General features: G+C 38.7%; 1 protein-coding gene across 5 annotated transcripts in view, besides 1 other annotated feature; it reads right to left on the reverse strand.

Annotated features, from left to right (window-relative positions):
* The window catches only part of Dop1R1 (Dopamine 1-like receptor 1), a 49,432-nt gene extending 27,222 nt beyond the window's left edge, over positions 1-22,210 (reverse strand). For 4 of the 5 annotated variants that reach the window (NM_001260163.1, NM_057659.4, NM_001275634.1 and 1 more), the window contains exons 1-3: positions 21,390-22,210; positions 12,107-12,212; positions 11,651-11,830 (exon numbers count right to left, since the gene is read on the reverse strand). In NM_001260163.1, coding sequence (NP_001247092.1) covers positions 11,651-11,830; positions 12,107-12,212; positions 21,390-21,722 — 619 coding nt within the window. In that variant the 5' untranslated portion in view covers positions 21,723-22,210. The remainder of the gene's footprint in view (positions 1-11,650; positions 11,831-12,106; positions 12,213-21,389) is intronic. The other variant, NM_001170136.2, reaches the window with a different exon arrangement.
* Positions 1,883-10,974: a mobile genetic element.
* Positions 22,211-22,547: the final 337 nt, after the last annotated feature.

Consider the following 22,547-nt stretch of genomic DNA (forward strand, 5'->3'; position numbering starts at 1 on the left):
TCAAAGCAAAGCGACCCAGCTCAGTCTTCATTCATCGGAATATCAAAAGACAAGGCTATCAGCATATCAAAGTTGGCCAAGCCAGTCAGCAGAAATGACTTTCAGTGGGTAACGCTTAATTGAGTGATTTCAATTGGGGTAATTATAGGGATATGTACCAATGTATCAAATATCCTTTAAAAAAAAGCAGTCAAAATTCCACTATAAGCCATATAACATTTTGGTAAGCATCATTTGAAACGGCTGATCTCTTTAAAATCTTATTCTGTTAAGAATAAGAATTTGTTCCAGGATTTGGATTTGATTACACTTTGAAAATACCAAATTTGCACTCCAGACTCCTGAGCCTTGGAGTGATTCATATTCCAACTTCCCTTGGCGTCAAATTGAGCAAGCTTCGCATTTCCAAAATGCCCATAGCATCGCAAAAAAAATCTATATTAGGTGGGAAAATACTGGCAGTACGAAGAAGACTAGAAGCTTGTACTCAAGCTAGCAAATAATTTATGCCGTTTTCAATATACATACATACACACACATACGCATATGAATGGCTCTTGGCCAAAAAGTATTCCGTATGCTATATGTTTTTTCGATTCCTCGGGCTGACAGCATCTGTTGGATTTCGCCAAGTCTGTTGTTGTTTGAATTTGTCCAATTGCGTACCATGTTTATTTGCTGATTTGCCTGTCTTCGAGCGTGCTAAATGTTGCCTTGGCGAAAATAATTTGCCTCCATGTGTGCCACCTTGTGTGTGTGTGTGAGGGTGTATTTTTGCATAAGTGTGGGTGTCGCAGGACCCCAGGCATCTGTTTGTCTTGAGCAGCTGAGCGTTTTTATTTATTTTTTCACACTCTCGCTTACGCGGCACTCGTCTCCTCAGAGTGCCAAAGTCGTTTATTATTTTCACACACCCGCGAGGGTAAGTGGGTGGTCGCAGTGGCGTATGGGGGAGTTTCTCGAGGGGGTTTAAGAAGTTGAAGAGTTTTTGGGGCACTTCATTTTGAGAAAATTCTAAAACTGCTAAATATCTTTTCTTAAACGTATTTTTTCAATATTTAAAAGTTTCTTCAACGCCAATTAACATTTTTGGGTAGACTTATATCAGTTCGTCTATACGTTGAATATCCTGTAGCCTAAAGACCCCTTTTATCAATCGCAGTTTTGCAATTCTGACACATGTCACCTCAACTCATCTCCCGTTTTTTCCCAACTTCACTTCACCGCATCGCTCTGGATTCCGCTCACATTTTCAGACTCATATGACAAGCTCGCAGTTTTCTTCTTTTGTTTGTTGTTTATGATTTTCCACTTTTTTGCCGCGTGTGTCAGCGAGAGTCCTTATACATTGATGTCAGCTGCATGTTTCCTGAACCGGAACACGTTGTTAGCCCGGCTCCTCGATCCCCCAATTACCCATGTGCCAGCTGAAAAGTTTTGCCCGGCTCTCGACTAATTTTCGTCTTATTTACTTAGCCAATGTTGGCCCGTCAAGTCCCCATCTCGAGTTTCGCATATCCGCTGCCGCTCGAATTAATAAAATGCACCCATAAACGGCACTCAAATTGGTTTGGGTATGAAACTGGGTCATTTCATATTCTAGACTTGCAACTAGGCGAAACTTTGTCAGCCTCAATGGCGGGAAATGTATCGGAATGGGGAAGTATCCACTGGCAGGATAACTCAAGGAATGACTGCCATGGCTGCACTCGGAATGGCTAATGGAAAATAATCAGAATGTGTGGTTGCACTCGGCATCTGCATGTTAGCCATGGCACCAGATGTACAACTGGTTTAAAATGAAATTCCTGTTTGGCTGACTCCAACCATTCGTCCAACGATGAGGTGTCGAGGGTCAGTGGTAGAGTTTGAATAAATACAGTGTTCACACATGAACACGAATATATTTAAAGACTTACAATTTTGGGCTCCGTTCATATCTTATGTAAATGAATCGAGAGCGATAAATTATATTTAGGATTTTGTTATCTAAGGCGACATGGGTGCATTGCTCAAAAACATGTAATTTAAGTGCACACTACATGAGTCAGTCACTTGAGATCGTTCCCCGCCTCCTAAAATAGTCCCTTAGTGGGAGACCACAGATAAGGTCCTCGCCGCTCAAGATAGGCAGATGTGCCCGAGCGTGGGACCTCGATAAGGCGGGGACTATTTACGTAGGCCTCTGCGTAGGCCATTTACTTTAAGATGCGATTCTCATGTCACCTATTTAAACCGAAGATATTTCCAAATAAAATCAGTTTCTTACAAAAACTCAACGAGTAAAGTCTTCTTATTTGGGATTTTACATTTGGTCAATCGAGCCTTTAATCGACTCTGCAGTTTCCCCCTACCAAAGGTAAGGAACTCAGAGAAAGGCCAGCTCCTTTAAGCATCTTACAGCTAAAGGTAGCAAAAATAAGTGACTCTTGTTTCCCCCTACCAAAGGTAAGGAACAGAGTATAAATATAAAAAGCAAAAAGATACAAAAGAATCTTTTATGTTTTAAAACAAGCACCTTATAGTCTATAGCTAAAGGTTGCTTTGTGTACCATTATAAATTGTGGTAAGGCGTGCTTGAGGCCATACATCAGCAATTGTGAAATTAAAAAGTGCATAACAAAAGTGCCTTATAAATGCTCTAATAGCATTAAATCAGCTCATAAATAGAGTGCAGTGTATATGCCATAAGAGCATAAATTAAATAAAAAGTGCCTGAAAACAGTGCCTTATAAATGCTCTAATAGCATTAAATCAGCTCATAAATAGAGTGCAGTGTATATGCCAAAAGAGCATAAATGCCGAAATAAATGGCTAAAAAACAAAAAATCTGACTGGACTACAAAAATAATAAAACGTGCCAAAAAAAAAAAAAAAATCATCTTTAAACATCGACGGAGCCTTAAAGAAGAGAAGGAAGTCAAATTCAAAGGAGCCTCTACCAGCAGCAGAAGCAGCAACAACAGCAGCAGCAGAAGCAGCAACAGCAGTAGCAACAGCAGCAACAACAGCAGCAACAGCAGCAGCAACAACAACGACATCAGCTAAGTCAAAACAAGAATTTTCTGTTTATCCAAACACACATATATATATAAATACATATAAAATACATATACACGTACTATATATATTAAGAAATTACAAAAAATTTTCAAAATGATGTCAGAAAAGACTATTCAATTCCTTAAGAAGCAGTCCGAAATTATTTTGGAAATTAGAAAGTTGGAAGTAAAACCAACATTAACAGATGTAGAAATTCTAAAATTAAATGAGCTTCAAAAATGTTTCATTGCTAATCATAGCAATTTGTTAAAGATCGGCGTTGTCGATCATGAATATTTTAACGCGAAGCAGTATGATTTAATAATGATGGTGTTAGAAAAAATTAAAAATAAAAATGAAAAAATTAAGGGCGAGTCGGTAGAAAACACTTTCCCTAAATCAAACACTGTCCCTAAATCAAACCCTCCCCCTACATTAAACCTTGAAATGCGTGGTCACCCTGAAAAAGAGGGTATAGCACAAAACAACGCTTTAAAAGTAGAGCAGGCATTTCGTAATAATGTTGGCCAATTTCGAGTATATCTAGAAGATACGTCTAAACTAATAGACAGTAGTCCAGATTTCCTTAAAATAAGGAAAAATAAAATTGAATTTTTATGGCATAAAATAGATAACCTGATTGAACAGGTGAATAGTCATTTTGAGAGTTCGCTATTCGAAGAAGAAATTAGCGAACTTGAATTTGACAAACAAAATATTCTTACAGCCATTAATAGTCGACTCAGTGGCACAATAAATAAAGCTGAAATGTCGACGGTTGTTAAGGCGGAGGAGTTACCAACCCTGCCTAAAATACAGATTCCCACCTTCTTTGGTGATTCCAAAGAATGGGATCTTTTTAATGAACTCTTTACAGAGCTCATACATGTGAGAGAGGATCTCAGTCCTTCTCTCAAATTTAATTATCTAAAGTCAGCATTAAAAGGAGAAGCCAGAAATGTGGTTACTCATTTACTGCTCGGCTCTGGAGAAAATTATGAAGCCACTTGGGAGTTTTTGACCAAGCGATATGAGAATAAAAGAAACATATTCTCAGATCATATGAATAGGCTTATGGATATGCCAAATTTAAATTTAGAATCCAATAAGCAAATAAAGACATTTATTGACACGATTAACGAGTCAATTTATATTATAAAATTAAAGGCACAATTACCAGAAGATGTGGATGCAATTTTCGCTCACATAATTCTTCGGAAATTCAATAAAGAATCACTCAATTTATATGAAAGCCATGTTAAAAAGACAAAAGAAATACAGGCACTTTCTGATGTCATGGACTTTTTAGAGCAAAGGCTCAATTCTATATCATCATTCTCACAGGAAGTAAAACCTGTAAAGAAAATGATTAATAATAACAAGAATAAAAATTATAGTGACAATTGTGCATATTGCAAACTACCAGGGCATTATTTAATTCAATGCCATAAATTTAAAATAATGAATCCAGCAGAACGGTCTGACTGGGTAAGAAAAAATGGGATTTGCCTAAGATGTCTGAGGCATCCGTTTGGTAAAAAATGTATAAGCGAGCAGCTTTGTTCGACTTGTCGTAAACCTCACCACACGTTACTTCACTTTGCAGGTCATAATCCAGAAAAAGTGAATACGTGTAGAACAACAGGTCAAGCCTTGTTGGCCACGGCCTTGATTCAAGTAAAGTCGAGGTATGGAGGCTTTGAACAATTAAGAGCATTGATTGATAGTGGCTCTCAAAGCACAATTATTTCATAAGAGTCTGCACAGATTCTAAAATTGAAAAAATTTCGGTCTCATACTGAAATAAGTGGAGTATCTTCCACAGGAACGTGCATCTCCAAGCACAAAGCGGTTATTTCGATAAGAAATTCTCCGAAAAATTTAGAAATTGAAGCAATTATTCTCCCAAAACTTATGAAGGCACTTCCAGTCAACACGATTAATGTTGATCAGAAAAAATGGAAGAACTTTAAATTAGCCGACCCCGATTTTAATAAACCGGGTCGCATTGATTTAATCATTGGAGCAGACGTATATACTCACATTCTGCAAAATGGAGTTATAAAAATAGACGGTCTCCTTGGGCAAAAAACTGATTTCGGGTGGATAGTTTCTGGATGTAAAAAATCCAAAGGAAAAGAAACCATTGTAGCCACAACAATAGAAATAAAAGAGTTAGATCGCTACTGGGAAGTGGAAGAAGAAGAAAAAGATGATATCGAGTCTGAAATCTGTGAAAATAAATTTATCAAAACGACAAAAAAAGATTCAGATGGGCGATACATTGTGTCAATTCCATTCAAGGAGGATGTCACCTTAGGAGATTCAAAGAAACAAGCGATAGCTCGTTACATGAATCTGGAGAAAAAACTAAAAAGAAATGAAAAACTTAAGGTTGACTACACTAAATTCATGAATGAATACATGGATTTAGGACACATGATTGAAGTGAGTGATGAAGGCAAATATTTTTTACCGCACCAGGCAGTGATTAGAGATTCAAGCCTTACGACCAAATTGAGAGTAGTTTTTGATGCTTCAGCAAAAACTACGAATAACAAAAGTTTGAACGACATAATGTGGGTTGGGCCACGAGTTCAAAAAGATATTTTTGACATTATTATTAAATGGAGAAAATGGGAATTTGTTGTTTCGGCAGACATTGAAAAGATGTACCGACAAATTAAAATAGATAATAATGATCAAAAATATCAATATATTTTATGGAGAAATTCTCCAAAAGAAAAAATTAAAACATATAAATTAACCACAGTCACTTACGGAACTGCATCTGCACCATATTTGGCTACCAGGGTTCTGGTAGATATTGCAGATAAATGTAAAAACCAAGTTATTAGTGCAATAATTAGGAATGATTTCTATATGGATGACCTAATGACTGGAGCTGATTCGGTAGAAGAAGCTAATAAATTAATAACATTAATTCCCCATGAATTGCAGAAAGTTGGATTCAACTTAAGGAAATGGATTTCCAACAATTCCAAAATATTAACCACTGTGGAGGACACAGGGGACAATAAGGTTCTCAATATTATCGAAAATGAATGTGTTAAAACTTTAGGACTAAAATGGGAACCTCAAAAGGATTTATTTAAGTTCAGCGTAAATTGTAATGATGAATCAAAAAATATAAATAAGCGCGTTGTGTTATCAACGCTAGCAAAAATATTTGATCCGTTAGGATGGTTGGCACCAGTCACGGTTTCAGGAAAACTTTTTATTCAAAAACTTTGGATAAATAAAAGTGAATGGGATCAGGAATTATCCATAGAAGATAAAAATTATTGGGAAAAATATAAAGAAAATTTATTATTGTTAGAGAATATTCGAATCCCAAGGTGGATTAATTCAAACAGTTCTTCAGTCATTCAGATTCACGGATTTGCGGACGCCTCCGAAAAAGCATATGCTGCAGTAGTCTATGCTAAAGTAGGACCTCATGTTAATATAATAGCTAGCAAAAGTAGAGTCAACCCTATAAAAAATAGGAAGACAATTCCCAAACTCGAGCTGTGTGCAGCTCACCTGCTTAGTGAATTAATCCAAAGACTAAAAGGATCAATTGACAATATAATGGAGATCTATGCTTGGAGTGATTCCACGATTACCTTAGCATGGATTAACAGTGGTCAAAGTAAGATCAAATTTATAAAAAGAAGAACGGATGACATTCGGAAATTAAAAAATACTGAATGGAATCATGTTAAGTCAGAGGATAATCCAGCAGATTTAGCATCCAGGGGAGTGGATTCTAACCAGTTGATCAACTGTGATTTTTGGTGGAAAGGTCCGAAATGGCTAGCAGACCCAAAAGAACTTTGGCCTCGGCAGCAGTCTGTAGAAGAACCTGTCTTAATAAATACGGTATTAAATGACAAAATAGATGATCCTATTTACGAATTAATAGAAAGGTATTCCAGTATAGAAAAACTTATACGTATAATAGCATACATAAATAGATTCGTGCAGATGAAAACAAGAAATAAAGCCTATTCATCAATTATTTCAGTAAAGGAGATAAGAATAGCGGAAACAGTTGTTATTAAGAAACAACAAGAATACCAGTTTAGGCAAGAGATAAAGTGCCTTAAAATCAAAAAGGAAATCAAGACAAATAATAAAATATTGTCATTGAATCCATTTTTGGACAAGGATGGGGTTCTAAGAGTTGGAGGAAGATTGCAAAATTCCAATGCAGAATTTAATGTTAAACATCCAATCATTTTAGAAAAATGCCACCTAACAAGCTTATTAATAAAAAATGCTCATAAGGAAACATTGCATGGAGGGATAAACCTAATGCGAAACTATATCCAAAGAAAGTATTGGATTTTCGGGTTGAAAAATTCGTTGAAAAAGTATTTAAGAGAATGTGTAACGTGTGCAAGGTATAAACAAAATACAGCTCAGCAAATAATGGGTAACTTGCCAAAATATAGAGTGACGATGACATTCCCGTTTCTTAATACTGGAATAGATTACGCAGGTCCTTATTATGTTAAATGTTCAAAAAATCGTGGCCAAAAAACATTTAAAGGATACGTTGCTGTATTCGTTTGCATGGCCACCAAAGCCATACACTTAGAAATGGTAAGCGATCTAACTTCAGACGCATTTTTAGCAGCACTCAGAAGATTTATTGCTAGACGGGGAAAATGTTCCAATATCTATTCAGACAACGGAACAAATTTTGTAGGAGCTGCAAGAAAATTAGATCAAGAGTTATTTAATGCAATACAAGAAAATATAACGATTGCAGCGCAGCTTGAAAAGGACAGGATTGATTGGCATTTTATTCCCCCGGCAGGACCTCACTTCGGAGGTATTTGGGAAGCTGGAGTTAAGTCAATGAAATACCATTTAAAGCGTATAATCGGCGACACTATTTTGACTTATGAAGAAATGTCAACTCTTTTATGTCAAATAGAAGCATGCTTAAATTCAAGGCCATTATACACTATAGTTAGTGAGAAGGACCAACAAGAAGTTTTAACACCAGGTCATTTTTTAATTGGAAGACCACCTTTAGAAATAGTCGAACCAATGGAAGATGAAAAAATCGGAAATTTGGATAGGTGGAGACTTATCCAAAAAATGAAGAAAGATTTCTGGGTTAAGTGGAAAAGTGAATATTTGCATACGCTCCAGCAAAGGAATAAATGGAAAAAGGAAATTCCTAATATAGAAGAAGGGCAAATAGTTTTATTAAAGGATGAGAATTGTCATCCTGCAAGATGGCCTTTAGGAAAGGTGGAAAAGGTGCATAAGGGGAATGATGATAAGGTCCGAGTGGCTAAAGTAAAGATGCAGGAAGGATATATCACTAGACCCATTACTAAAATTTGTCCCTTGGAAGGAATAAAGTCTGTTGACAAAAATGAGGCTGACCAAGAGCCAAAAAGACGAACTAGAGCGACATCGGGAATGTCCAAGATCGGAATCATTATGGCAATGTTGTTGTTTGTGTTAAGTTGTCAAGTTTCTAGCGCATTACCTAAAGATATAGCACCAAGATATTCTATAGACAAAATAAATAAAACCTCAGCAATATATCTAGACCCGCTAGGAGATGTTGAGATTGTGAGTACTTCTTGGAATTTGGTTATCTATTATAAAATGGATCCATATTTTAAAATGTTAACAAAGGGTAATGCGCTTATACAAAGTATGAGGAAAGTTTGCGAAAGACTTCATAGCTTTGAAGAGCAATGTAGTCTAGTCTTAGATAATATGCAAAGTCAGTTATCGGAACTTGAAGAAAACAATAAATTGTTTATGATGCAGTCTAGATCTAGAAGCAAGCGTGCTCCTTTCGAATTTATGGGTTCCTTGTATCATATTTTATTTGGTATAATGGATGAAGATGATAGAGAGCAATTAGAAGAAAATATGAAGAATTTGTTAGATAACCAGAACAACCTTGATAAACTAATTCAAAAACAAACATCTGTGGTTGATTCAACTTCTAATCTATTAAAGAGAACAACAGAAGATGTTAACTCCAATTTTAGAAGTATGCAAATAAGAATTGAGAACATGACAGAAGTTCTTAAAGAAAATTATTATGTTTATAAGGAATCAATAAAATTCTTTATGATTACGAAACAGCTACACTCATTGATTGAAGAAGGCGAAAAAATTCAAGCAGGCATTATAAGCCTGTTGATTGATATTAATCACGGTAGGCTAAATACAAATATTCTCAGGCCAAATCAGCTTAAAAAAGAAATTGCCAAAATTCAGCAGAGTCTTTCAGAGAACCTAGTAATTCCAGGAAAACGGTCAGGTACGGAACTTAAGGAGGTGTATACACTGTTAACAGCCAGGGGTTTATTCATCGACGATAAATTGATCATTAGTGCAAAAGTGCCTCTGTTTAGCAGGCATCCATCCAAATTGTTCAGGCTTATTCCGGTGCCAATTCGAAATGAAGATCGGATAATAATGGTGCATACAACGTCCGAATATTTAATTTATAATTTTGAGATAGATTCCTATCACATAATGACGGAAGCCACATTAAATCAATGTCAGAAATGGCAACTAAATAAGAGAATATGCAAAGGAAGTTGGCCCTGGAATTCAGCGAATGATAATGCATGTGAGATTCAGCCTCTAAAGCCAGATAAAGCGGCGAACTGCATCTATAAAACAGTAGTCGACTCTAAAAGTTACTGGGTAGAGTTAGAAAAGAAAAGTAGTTGGTTGTTTAAGGTTCCTGCGAATTCAAAAGTCCGTCTGCAATGTACTGGCTCTCAAATTGAATTGTTTGATTTGCCTCAGCAAGGAGTTTTAAGCATTGCGCCATATTGTACGGCAAGAACCGACGATAAAATTCTAGTTGCCCACCATAACATTCAGTCCGAAAGTGAAGAATTATTATCAACACCTTATATAGGAGAAGTTAGTGGAGTGCCGAAGATTATTTGGGATCCGCTGAAACTATCAATATTAAATCATACTGAGGAATTTGAACGATTGAATAATGAAATTAAATTTATGAAAGAGAACCATCAAAAATTGAAAGATTTACATTTCCATCATATTTCCGGACATGCTGGATTAATTATTGCTTTAATACTAATGATAGTATTAATAATATATTTCATACGGAAATGTGCTGTGCAACAAAGAATGCAAGCAATAACCTTTGCAGGTCCGTTGCCAGTACTATAAATATCAATAGTAAATAAACAATAAAATAATATAACAAATAAAAATATACAGTCCACTAATAGAAAATGTACTTCTACATAGAAAAAGCAAAATGTTTAAAATAAGTTAATTGAGTACAAATTGTTGAATTAAAAATAATATAAACCATAATTGTAATCCAATAAAATTAAAAGCCAGAAAAACTAGGCCCATTGAAATCTTAGTTGCAAAATAAATGAACATATATCAAATAAATACAGCCCACTACTGTTATAAATGCAACTAATATACTAATGTACATCTCAGCTTTGCTGGCCCTTTGGCAGAATGTTCACACATGAACACGAATATATTTAAAGACTTACAATTTTGGGCTCCGTTCATATCTTATGTAAATGAATCGAGAGCGATAAATTATATTTAGGATTTTGTTATCTAAGGCGACATGGGTGCATTGCTCAAAAACATGTAATTTAAGTGCACACTACATGAGTCAGTCACTTGAGATCGTTCCCCGCCTCCTAAAATAGTCCCTTAGTGGGAGACCACAGATAAGGTCCTCGCCGCTCAAGATAGGCAGATGTGCCCGAGCGTGGGACCTCGATAAGGCGGGGACTATTTACGTAGGCCTCTGCGTAGGCCATTTACTTTAAGATGCGATTCTCATGTCACCTATTTAAACCGAAGATATTTCCAAATAAAATCAGTTTCTTACAAAAACTCAACGAGTAAAGTCTTCTTATTTGGGATTTTACAACAGTTTTAGAAATTGTAAAAATCAACTGACTTAAAGCAAGATTTTAAAAGCCTTGAACACTAGTCACAACTCGAAATTAAAATATATACTTCGGTTATGAAGTTTTTTTTTTAACATAAAAGGTTACTCCAATATGCGTAATTGAAACACTTAAGCTGTACTTTTGAATGTCCCTGTCTTAGATATTTCAAAGGATTTCAAATAAAACATGGCTTATTGGAGCTTTGAGTCCGAAATAAGCCAAGTGTTTATTTGCTTAAAAATGCAAAGGCAGCCCTCGTTTTTAGTATATGGCATAGGAGCAAAGGAGGAAATCTTGTGCAATCACAATGGACGCTCGGTCGGGAAACTCGGAAAAGTCGGGGGAACTCGTGCGTCGACTTGTGCAGCTGACACTTTAAAAGGCATTGACAAAGCCACATAAAATCCGGCTTTAAGCGCTGCCAGGCATGTCAAATGGGCTCGAGTGGTGCGCGGATGGTTGAGTGGAGCAACACCCTCGTCGTTGCCCATATACCCATATTCGCATATTTTCATTTTTTATTTTCGTTAGCACTGGAACCGCCTGCAGCATTTTGCATAAATTTCATTGCTGGGCTAACGCGAATTTCAATTGCAATATTCCATTACGCCGACTGAAAAGCTACCGCATGGCATTAGGGATACGCAACTCACCCAGCAAATCGTTGACACCGGCAAAGGTCATCACCAGCGAGGCCACGAAGAGATCCGCAATCGCTAACGAGGCCAGGAACAGATTGCCGATCCGGCGCAGGCTGCGCTCCGTGTAGATGGCCAGGCACACCAGGATGTTTCCGGCCACCGAAAGGAATATCAGCACCGATAGGAAGATGCCTGCGGCGAGTCCAAGTCAAATATCACACCCATAATCGTAGCTCAGGCGAACTATATGATATGGCATACTTATGTGGGCGGGTGAACATCGAGGGATGGGTGTGCGTGAGGGGGTGTGCGTGTGCGTAATATTTGTGTTTGTGTCACATGCAACATGCAATTTTACAGATAATTGTCGTGTCCGTGTCCGTGAGAGCGGTGAATGTGGTCAAGTGTTGGTTGGGTGGTGCAGATGGTGGGTGGCTCTTGCTGTACATTCAACGACATTTACTTTACCAACAACTACAATTGACACAAGTGACAGCGGCTCCGGTTCCTCACCAACTATTGTATCCATTTCAGACGCATTTGTCCAGCTGCTCTCATTGTAGAACGATGTCAACTGCAATGATACGAGTTTCGAATGGGTTGTTAAATGGTAGAAAATATGTTGCCCGAGCTTAAGATCGTCAAGTGTGGCTTACAATTGAATTTTTATTTGATGGTGGTTTTAACCAACTTTCTTTAATATTCCATAATTAACTGAAAAACTATTTATATTAATCACTGAAAACTTGTACGTTTTCCTCTCTCCCTGGTTAACTAGCTGAATTGTTGCTTTCCCACATGTCTTTGTTCTCCTCTCACAAACTAATTAAATTTGTGAAATATTTTTCGGATTTAATTAGCTGGCATCTGCTTTAGTTTACCCTGAACTTTGCCCCATTCATTTTCCTTCGCCGTTGTCATCCTGGCTGTTTGTGGCACGCACGTCGTGGCCATACAAAAAACTATCAATCATTTGTGGCATCTGTGGCAGGACCGCAAGCGGCAATCCTCTTCAAGAAGCCCACCAAGCGGCATGGCATTATTCATAATTAAAATTGACAAAATTTCGAGAAAATTGCCAGGGCTGTAATGAAATTAATTTGTTTCACTAAGCGCTCTCCCGGCCCACCACATTATGCCCAAAAAATATATACTCATGCATGTGTGTGTCTGTTTGTGGCAACTTTGAGTTGAAGTTTGTCTTGTGGTTTCTTTTGCTTTTGGGCAACCAGACATGTTGGCATTCCGGCGGTTGCCTTTGCCTTTGGTGGCTCCAACTATTTACTCGATTGAACAATTGAGTTCTGTAAATTAATTTATTAATTAATACGAAAAGGTACATCACCGCGTACCCAGTGCAATTACTCTGGCAGAAGGAAAGGATTCGCAGAATTCAAAGGATACGAAATGCCGCCAGCTTGGTATCCTTTGCGCGTTATTGCCAAGAGAATAAATAACCATAATGAAGGCCATAATAAAATGCTCAAAAGCAGACCCGAAACCGCTGACAAATGCAATTAATTAATTCAAACATAAAACTGCCGACGCCATATAAATATTTTCCTCGTTGGTATTCAGACTTTTGCAGCTTGTACCTGGAACTTTTTGTTTAATTAAATTTGTTCTTGCTGCACGTGTGTGTGTCTGTGTGTTGTGCGTAAGCTGCTTAATAACTTTAAAATTGTTAATTGTTTGAAATGGAAACTTTATTTTAATCGGCTCAAATGTGGTCGTAGAATGCCACAAATATAAAATACTTACGGGCTAAGCAACGGGGCGTATGCGCAATATCATGTATATCCATTATACAAAAGTTAATTTATTCATGCTTAGATTAAGGTTACCATAGGCACTTCGAACATAACTCAAATTGCGTAAATATTTAACTGGACCAAAGCAACAAGCGCTCCAGGCGGCAATATAAATGCACTGAAGTGCGATTACTTATTCATAAACTATATCGATTCGCCAGCTAAATATGTATGTACACAAGGATAGGGTTACCAAAGGGATTTCCACGTGAAATGCACCATAAGTGAACAGTAAACAAAATTAATTGATGCTCAACATCACGAGCGAATTGCGCCGGACAATAAAAAACACTTAAGATTATAAAATTTACACGAAATGCCATCTCATGTCAAGTGAATTTTCATTAAACTCACCATCAGCTGCTGCCCAGATTCAGAACATTACACTGATGTTAATGTTTATGTTCATGTCGCTGATTCTTTGGCGGCAGTGGCATCATTAAAAAGCAGTTAACAGTCCGGAAGTGGAAGCGTGACTCTGCGATATTCTCCACCGGAGATGGCCAGAACCATTAAAAAAATGCCCGTTTCCACTTAATTTAAGGTAAACTTTACCAACATCTTTCATTTAAAAATTGAAAGTGCCCCAATGGAATTACTAAATAAAAAATTTTAGTTGCTGTCTTTTCCACATTCTCAATGTATATTTACACAATCCAAATACAATATATATGTATATATTTAAACAAAAAACATGCGAACGCGAAAAATCCATGCCACATTTTATACCAGTAATTTGATTCATGTATATTTAAAACATTTTTTTAATTTTAATTAACCAAAGCCTATTGTTACACGTAATATTCTATTCTAAATCTTTTAAGTGATTTTGAACAACGCAATTATATTTTAAAGAAGGTTAGGTGTACATTAGACTGTTTTCACAATTTAGAAAATTTACTTAAAGCACATCCCATTTGAGTCCCAATGTTTCATTCCATAAGCTATAAGCTTTAATTTAGATGCTTTCACCGAGCATCGGGCAAAGTGAAAGCATAAACACAGCATCTGCCAAGTGTGGGCTAAAAGAAATTTAAACAGTTGGGGAATGGGAAAGGATAGGAAAACAGAAGGAACAACTGTGACACCAGTTACTGCATTTAATTGGCAATAAAAGTGGACAACAAATGCTCGCGATCCGCGCTTCGTTCCCCGGAGGCTTCCATAAGTCAACAAGGACCTCTGCCTCTGATCCGCAGTTCCCAGGAAGGAAAAAGGATATGGGTGGTGGGACGTGAAAAATACCAGGCCAGCTAGAGTCGCACTTGGGTGCTTTGGCTTTGTTTGCAGAGTTAAATGGCAAAATGCGTTGATTAAACGTCAACACACATACACAGACCCACACACACACGGAGAACACCTGGAGGCCGTACAATAATAAGGCTCAAAACCTGTTGGCAGGACAACAAGGTAAAAGGTGGCATTTTTGCCAACCATCCGACTGTCTGTTCTTTGTCTGGCCGTCTGGGTAGGCGGAAGTAGTGTGATTTACAAGTGGAAAAGGCCGAGCCGACAGGCTGAATAATAACCGAATGGTACCAAAGGACTCGTCGAGTATTCCACACTTTACAGTGTCATTTGAGCACTTCCGCCTACGGCAACACGAGTTGCAAGGATAACAAACATCAGAGCCAGTGCCACATGACCCAGGGCACAGCATAGTTGTTAATTAAGTGCTCTGTACAATTACTAGACCGAAAACTCCTTAACAATGCTGAAGGACCTGGGGAAAACATAGCTGCTATGCCTCAGTTTCCTATTCAGTTCGACGAGCATTTCTGTACGTATAATGAGATTTTCCTGTCGAACATATAGAAAATTTGCAATTTTTACATTGACAAAAAATTGTTGAAGAAAATGAAAATGTACTATATTTTGATGAGTGTTTAGTACTTATAGGGCAATATTCTTTTGCAGGCTTTCAATAAACCTTTTTTAATTCCCTTCGTTTTCGTTCAGTGCCATGATAAATTTTCAATTTCCCTGCACTATGAACTTCGAAAGCCCACGGTTTTTGGGGCGCATTGAACCCCATTTGGTTGGGTTGCCAGTAAAAGCCAGTAAATTCGCTGCTTCGTGCTGTTTAGCATATATTTAAATTCTTACAATAAACAAGAAATGCTGTGGGCGTCTCTTGGCAGGTCGCAGTAAGAAATCCTCAGACACAAGGATGGGATTCTCACGTAGAAGCGATAATTCTAGAGCCTAGACAGCTGATTTATGCGCCCAACAAATATTTGTTCTTTGCTTTCGCAAACTTTCTTCGAGAACTTTAAGTTTTGCTTCAGCTAAACACAGTTGCTGCCTCGTTATGCAATGTGAAAATGGTGGAGGTGATGTGGCCAAGGAACACTCGAGCAGATGCTAACTGCAGTGACAATTTCGAGACTCGGATATCTCTCATCTGTTGGCCATTGTCTGGACTGTCAATGCCCGTCGAGGATTGCAAGGACCTCCGTGCAGCAAAAGAAGTTGAGGAAGTTGCTACTGCAGACAGCTGTCAACAGGAATGCTGATGTGCGTCGTACGTCTTTGGGTTCTTTGTTGAAATTTCGGCTTAATTAAACGAAGCAGAAAGTAAAGAAAGGGGGAAAACTCTCGCAGACACATGTGCCTGGCTGTCAAAACTGTCGTAATTGAGGCCCTCAGCTTCTATCTATGTATGCATGGCCATTAAATGCAAATGAGCGCCTGATGGCGCGGAAAAGTGTGTGACATTAAGTAGGGATTTTCCTTCTTCAGTTGAGCGCCTGCCAAGATGAGCAGCGTCCTCAATTATGAATGAACTAATTAGATTCCCCCGTCTGTCGATGATGGATAACAAGTTTATTCTCCCTCGAGCAGGGTTTTCACACTTGTACCAAGTGTTTGGCTGGCATTTTTCGGACGTGCTAAAGACACAACCTTTAACCACAAGGCAGCCACAGACAAGCTCCTGTCGAACTTGCCGACGGATAAATAATTAAAATAACCCCAAGATGGACATGAAGCTGGTACACCACATCCCATTCTGCCCCCGGCTGTGGCAAGTTGTTATTAAAAATTCATTTTATTTGGGGCATGCGGAACATCCTGGGAAAATACTCTTAGTTGATTGCTTTTTCGAGATCGTAAACCCGTTAATTACCGCAGGACGATGAGCTAGCTGACCAGAGCTTGGAATTTCATATATAAATTTTAGTTTCAATTTTACTAATTTAAATAAACTTTTACGGCTCAAAACTTTCAAACATCAATTAAATTGCTTCTTGCTGCGAACGTCTTTCGGATTTTCAATCAACGTTTTTAATCTTGCCTTTTAAGTTTGCTTAATAGTCAAACTTTATTTAATAGACTACGAAATTTAGTCAACCCACCGAATACACTCAAAAGCAATGATAATTATCAAAACCCGATTGTTGTGCTCCGATTGGACATTGTGTGTGTTCCTGGGCACTTGGAAGGTAAATCAAATGCTGCAGCATTGTTTGCCTTATCGCTGCTCTATTGCCTGCCAATTTTCGGAGGACCGGCGATTGTTTGTTTTGGCAGCTATTCAGCAGATTGCCATGTTGATTTGCCCGAGGCGTATTGTCAACTTCGGGATAATTAGCTGCAACAGAAGATGACGCCGCCGGGTGGTTGGTGGTTGTTGATGTGCAATGGTAGGAGCAGGAAGGGAAGCTCTAGGTAGGTTGCTCTTAAGCTGATTGTAAGTGCAGTATCTGCAGCTCCCATCGCTCAACCTATCCAACTTAATCTTCGGCATGCCATTTCCATCCGCATCTTCTATTTCCTATAAGAGCATCGATTTTATACTTTTTTTTACTGGCATATCTTTTTTCTTTTGCGATCTCCCATCGAAGCGAAGTGAAAAACTTGGCAAGTGAACGATGTCAGTCAGTGGCGTTCAGTTGTGTGCTTAACTCAAACATCCCGTTAACTCGCACAAGTGTCGTCTGCACACAAACACCATGGCAGACACACATACACACACACTTACACGTCACTGGAGTGTAAATACAGATACATCAATGCAACTGCACTTGTTTCAATTGAACGGAGAAAAAATGGCGACTAGAATGGCTGAGAGAGAAACATATCTCACGGATTTCTCTTAGCCAAGTGTCAAGTTCCCACACACTTGCACAGTGGTCTCAATGGCAGATGGTCTCATTTTATCCATTGCTATCGAAAAAATTCAATTGCTCGTTCTTTTCAAAAGCAAGTACAGGCCAAAAAAAACATTAAGCTACTACTTTAAACTATTAAGTTGCAGAATAAACAACTTTCCTCATTTATATCTTAAGCAAAAACATAAATGTGTATATTGCCCTTGCTAATATGAATAAACTTTTGTAATTTCTTTGTTTCGATAACTTTACTGTCGTAATTATCTAGAAGTAACAAATAGTTTCTCCCAGTGCTTAAGAATATTCTCCCAGATAGAGAAGTCAGATTTCTCAGCAATAAAAATGTAGTCGATTATCTTGATTGTGTTTTGGCAATGGCTGGCAAACTTGAACACCCGGCGCGGATGATTGACATGACCCTAGGAATTTTATATGGTCGTGGCCCCATTAAATTGACTTGTCACGAGTAATCGTTCTGCACTTTTGTGTCATTGGCGAACCACTGATACCAGGGGCTCAACTCGTGGAGGAGAGCTCCATAAAAATGGCTGCAAAAGGGCAACATACAAATAAAAAGGACCCAAACACACACACACACACATATGGACTAGCAGCAGCAAATATAAACTGGGTTTATGGTCAATCAGCAGCGAACCTTTTTGGGCTTACTGAATTCTGAATCCCACTGACTGCTCATCGTGAATCCTTAGCCCCATTCACCTGGCCCTAAAATGAAAGAGGTAAACGAAATGCAGACAACATAAAAATCACGAATAACTCGCTATTTTCATTTGGTTTTTTCTTTTCCCAAACCCAACAGCGAACAGAGCAAAAAATGTAAGTCACTGTGGCAAAGAGTGGAGGGTGCAATTAAATGGGGAACACCTAGACAAACACATTGTGGCTCTTGTGGCCAAGATTAATGTGGAATGGTCGTGATGGTGGCTTCCGAATCGGGATTGGGATGCACCTCCATTCGGTGGGTTACTGTGTTCCTTCATGTGTGTGTCCCATGCGGTTTTCATATATGTACATATGTACCCCATACATACATATGCCGTGACCCTATTCTGGTGGAATGGCAGCATTCAGCTCATTTATATTGCGGCTAGCCTCGTGATTATGGCAGCCAGCTGTCACACACATTTAATTAGGCGAAATTGCTGAAATTTATACAGCACCACTTCTCTGATTCCTTGTTTTATGTGGCCATGATCTAATTGAAAATTACCGCGCGAGAAAGCATCAAATTTAGATGCACGCTTAAAATAAAGTTACCAGAATAATGGAATATTTGTTAGAGATCTAAGTTCCGAATGCCTCAAACATCTATGTCAGAAAGAAACCATCTTAATTAAATCGAAGAAAATAAACAGACCACTGTAGTTTCAAACTTTAATACTTTGGCAACAAAGTTTCTAAGAAAACTTTAAATGTATATGTATGACTTTCTTAATGCAAAGCCATATAAAAATTTTATTTATAAAACAGTTTATTATTGCATGTGTCCGACTTATAATTTAAAATATATATTTTTAAGTCAATCAAAATTGTTGGTACGTTACATTTTTATTGTGAAAATGTTATTCATTATTTTTAGCTTAGTAAAATTATTTTGGTGTCAAATTCGGCCATGTAAACCCCAAAGGAAAATGTTGCAATTAGGCTTAAGGATGTTTTTCAAACAGCGTACTATTTCACTCCAATAAATTGTGGAGTTGCCAAAAGCAAACAATTACAGTTATACCGAATAAGCTCGATTTCAATTGGCCAGCCTATCGATAGCAATCGGGCCACGCCCCTCCCACTTGCTGCCTACTGATTTGGATAAATTGCCGGCGGAAATTTGCGCAAATTCCAGAGGCTCTGGTTCGATTCGGATATATATATATATATAAGAATATATTTGCGTTTGGATAACAAAGGAAGGCGATTTGCTGAATGGAAAGCACAATCCACATGGCAGCGGCAATAACAAATAAGTCTATTAATATTTTAGTATTATTGCTATGCAAAGCCTGCGAACAATGGCAAGCCAAAGTTTTTTCCTTGCGACTAGAAAATGCGGAATCCCATCCAAGAACGCGAAATCACAATGGATTCAAGGAGGTGATGCGGCGGATGGGGATTTGGGGACTATTCATGAAAAGTACGAGCATAAACCCGCTTTTTATGCATGCAGGCAAGATTCGACGAGCGCAAATTAATAATTCAATTAGAATGCACAACGCGGCGTATGCGTGATGCATTATGCAAATGCCAGAGAAAAGAAAAGCGTGCGGAATAACTATGCCCCAAAAGACAATTTTCTGCTGACAGATGATGGGCACAAATGTCAGTGTCAACCTGTGGTTAGTTCACATCAATTGAGACTGGTCTCAAGTTGTCTGGTCTATAAAAAAAACCAAGTGCACTCGGTATAAATGCATAATGTAAATGGAAAAATGTGAACTTTTCATCAGGCAATTAGCTTAAATTGACCCAGTTAGCGTTCGGTAAATCAGGGTAGTAAATACGCCCTCTCAACAGTTTGTAAATTAGTTGAAAACCTATTTACGTGGAAAATGTGCGGCACATGAACATGATGACAACGTGATGCGGCGATAAATGTCCTTGCTCCACCCAACTTACGTGATACTCATTATTTACATTCGATTGAAAGTTAAACGTGCGAACAGATGAGCACAACTTTGCCGTTCCACACAACAAGTATTTAGATCTATATCTATGTCATCCTCGTCTGCGTGCGTTGCCTCATATCCTTTACTGTTGCCACACCAAGCACGTAAATTGCTCGTTCTCCCAAAAAAAAAAGCAAAAAACAAAAAAAAAAAGAGGAGGAGGAAAAATAAAATACACACGAGTGAAAAAAGGGTTAAACTTTGGTTTTGGTATACATCCTTGGCGGAGTTCCTTTGAAAACCGGATTATGCATCGATGGAGGTGTGTACTCGCATCCTAGCAAAAGTTTCTCCATGTGCTGGCTGCTAATGAGGCTCACATTCATTTTCATTTACCAGCTGGTTGGCTAGAAGTGATATAAATTAAAAGGAATGCGAACAGAGAAAACTTTTGCTAACTGCCAACCTTTTGTTATAATTTAAACTTTGTATTAAATATTATGAAGGCGTGCGGGATGTGTGTGATAATCATGTGATAATCACCCATCCTTCCCTCATTGGATAACTTTTTGCACCCCTTTTGTCTTGACAAATCATTAAGCAATCTGCGAGCGGATTGCGTATACGCCCCATAAACCACCGAATCACCTAGAGGAACTCTACTACAATGTTCGGGAAATATGCCAGCACGTAATAAAACTGAAAAGCTCATGAAGGCCAATATCCTACAACACCCGATCGGAGACAAAGACATTGTAAATTATAGTGGCGATATGGATACCTGAGACTACACTGAAAATAAAATCGTGATTCTTCTATGTACATATATAGTTCCTGTGAATAACATCTATTATTTAACACCTTTTATTCATTCCTATTATTGTGGAACTGCAAATTGAATGCCACAAATATTTGATTGCTTGACATGTAATACTATGGTTATTGCAATATCCTTTTTTGTATAGGACATAACATTATTGATTGCACGTTTTTAATAACCAAGCACAATTCTAATAATTCTACTTTTTTCCCCCGTGTTCTGCGCATTTTACGAGCTGCACATTGGACATAAAGCCAAAGCTAAGGCCGCATCCAAAGCCAAAGCCCAATGAATGCCTCGTTGGCAGCCACATAAATACAATCGACCCACTCCGGGCCTCGTTTCCGCCCGGACTCCCCACTTCTCCAGCCCTTTTCCGCAACTCACCGTTGTGCCATCGTAGCCATTTGTCAGCAGTTGGATGTCGATTTCAATGTCCAGGTCCACCTTGGCGGTCGTGAGCTGCAGCGGCAGATGATCGGCGTCCAGCAGCGTGGAATTCGTGGAGAATCCGGTGCTCCCACTGGTGTGATTCCCGCCGATGGTAGTGGCGCTACTGGTGTTGATGATGGTGGTGCTGCTGCTGATGGAACTGGTGGTGCTGGTTGCGACCGTGGCGGCCACTGAACCCACTCCTGCTGCGATTGCAGCAATCGCCCGCATTGCATTTGTCATTGGAACGAGGATGATTAGGAAACCAAATGGGTGTGGTGTGTACATGAATGGATGGTTGGTGGATGGTTGCTTCCTCTTTTCAGCGAGAGATTCTTAGTTGCGGGTACGGCAATAAATTGCCCGACTACGGCAATGCAGCATTCTGCTAATACACTTCTTCGATACTAAATGCGGCAATTGAAGCATGTTCAGACGAACTGAGAAACTCGCTGGGTTTCAGATTCAGGCATCGCGGAGAACGCGACCCAGAGTCATGTCCAGCCATCAATCAGGCGAAATTACAGCATTAAAGTCACTGCTTAAATGATTGATAAATATGCCATATATATAATATATATATGCTTGTGGTATGCACACACTTAACTGACACACGCTTCTCGCACACACACACACACACGTACGCCCGTCAAGAATTCTCGATCGGCACTCGGAATTATGTCCGATTATATGGGTTGGTTGGTGTTATCTGGCACTATCTTTCCAGCGGGCCACCGCTTGACGAACCGTGCGAACTGAAGGCTGAACGTCGACTGTCCGGATACGCACGACTAACGGTATCAGTACGGCGGAGAACGACCAATGCCGTAGAGTATGCAACAACTTTCGAGTTCCGCCGGAGCCGCGAAGTCCATTCAACAGGATATGTCGCTCACTAGGCGGAATATATGCGCTGCGCAGAGCAAGAGAGAGACTTGGAGCAAATAAGCATGAGAGTTAGCTGTATTGAGGGAAAGCACCTGTTGTTCCAACGACGCGTTTTCCCAGCGTTTCACTAGCGACTCCGACGCGACTTTGGCCGCCACCTCTATTTGTTCTCATTACGAAACTGGGAACAACGTTGCGATGTCATTTGGGCTGAGTGAATGCCTC

The sequence above is a fragment of the Drosophila melanogaster genome, chromosome 3R, assembly GCF_000001215.4.
Source record: "Drosophila melanogaster chromosome 3R".
NCBI classification, from domain to species: domain Eukaryota; kingdom Metazoa; phylum Arthropoda; class Insecta; order Diptera; family Drosophilidae; genus Drosophila; species Drosophila melanogaster.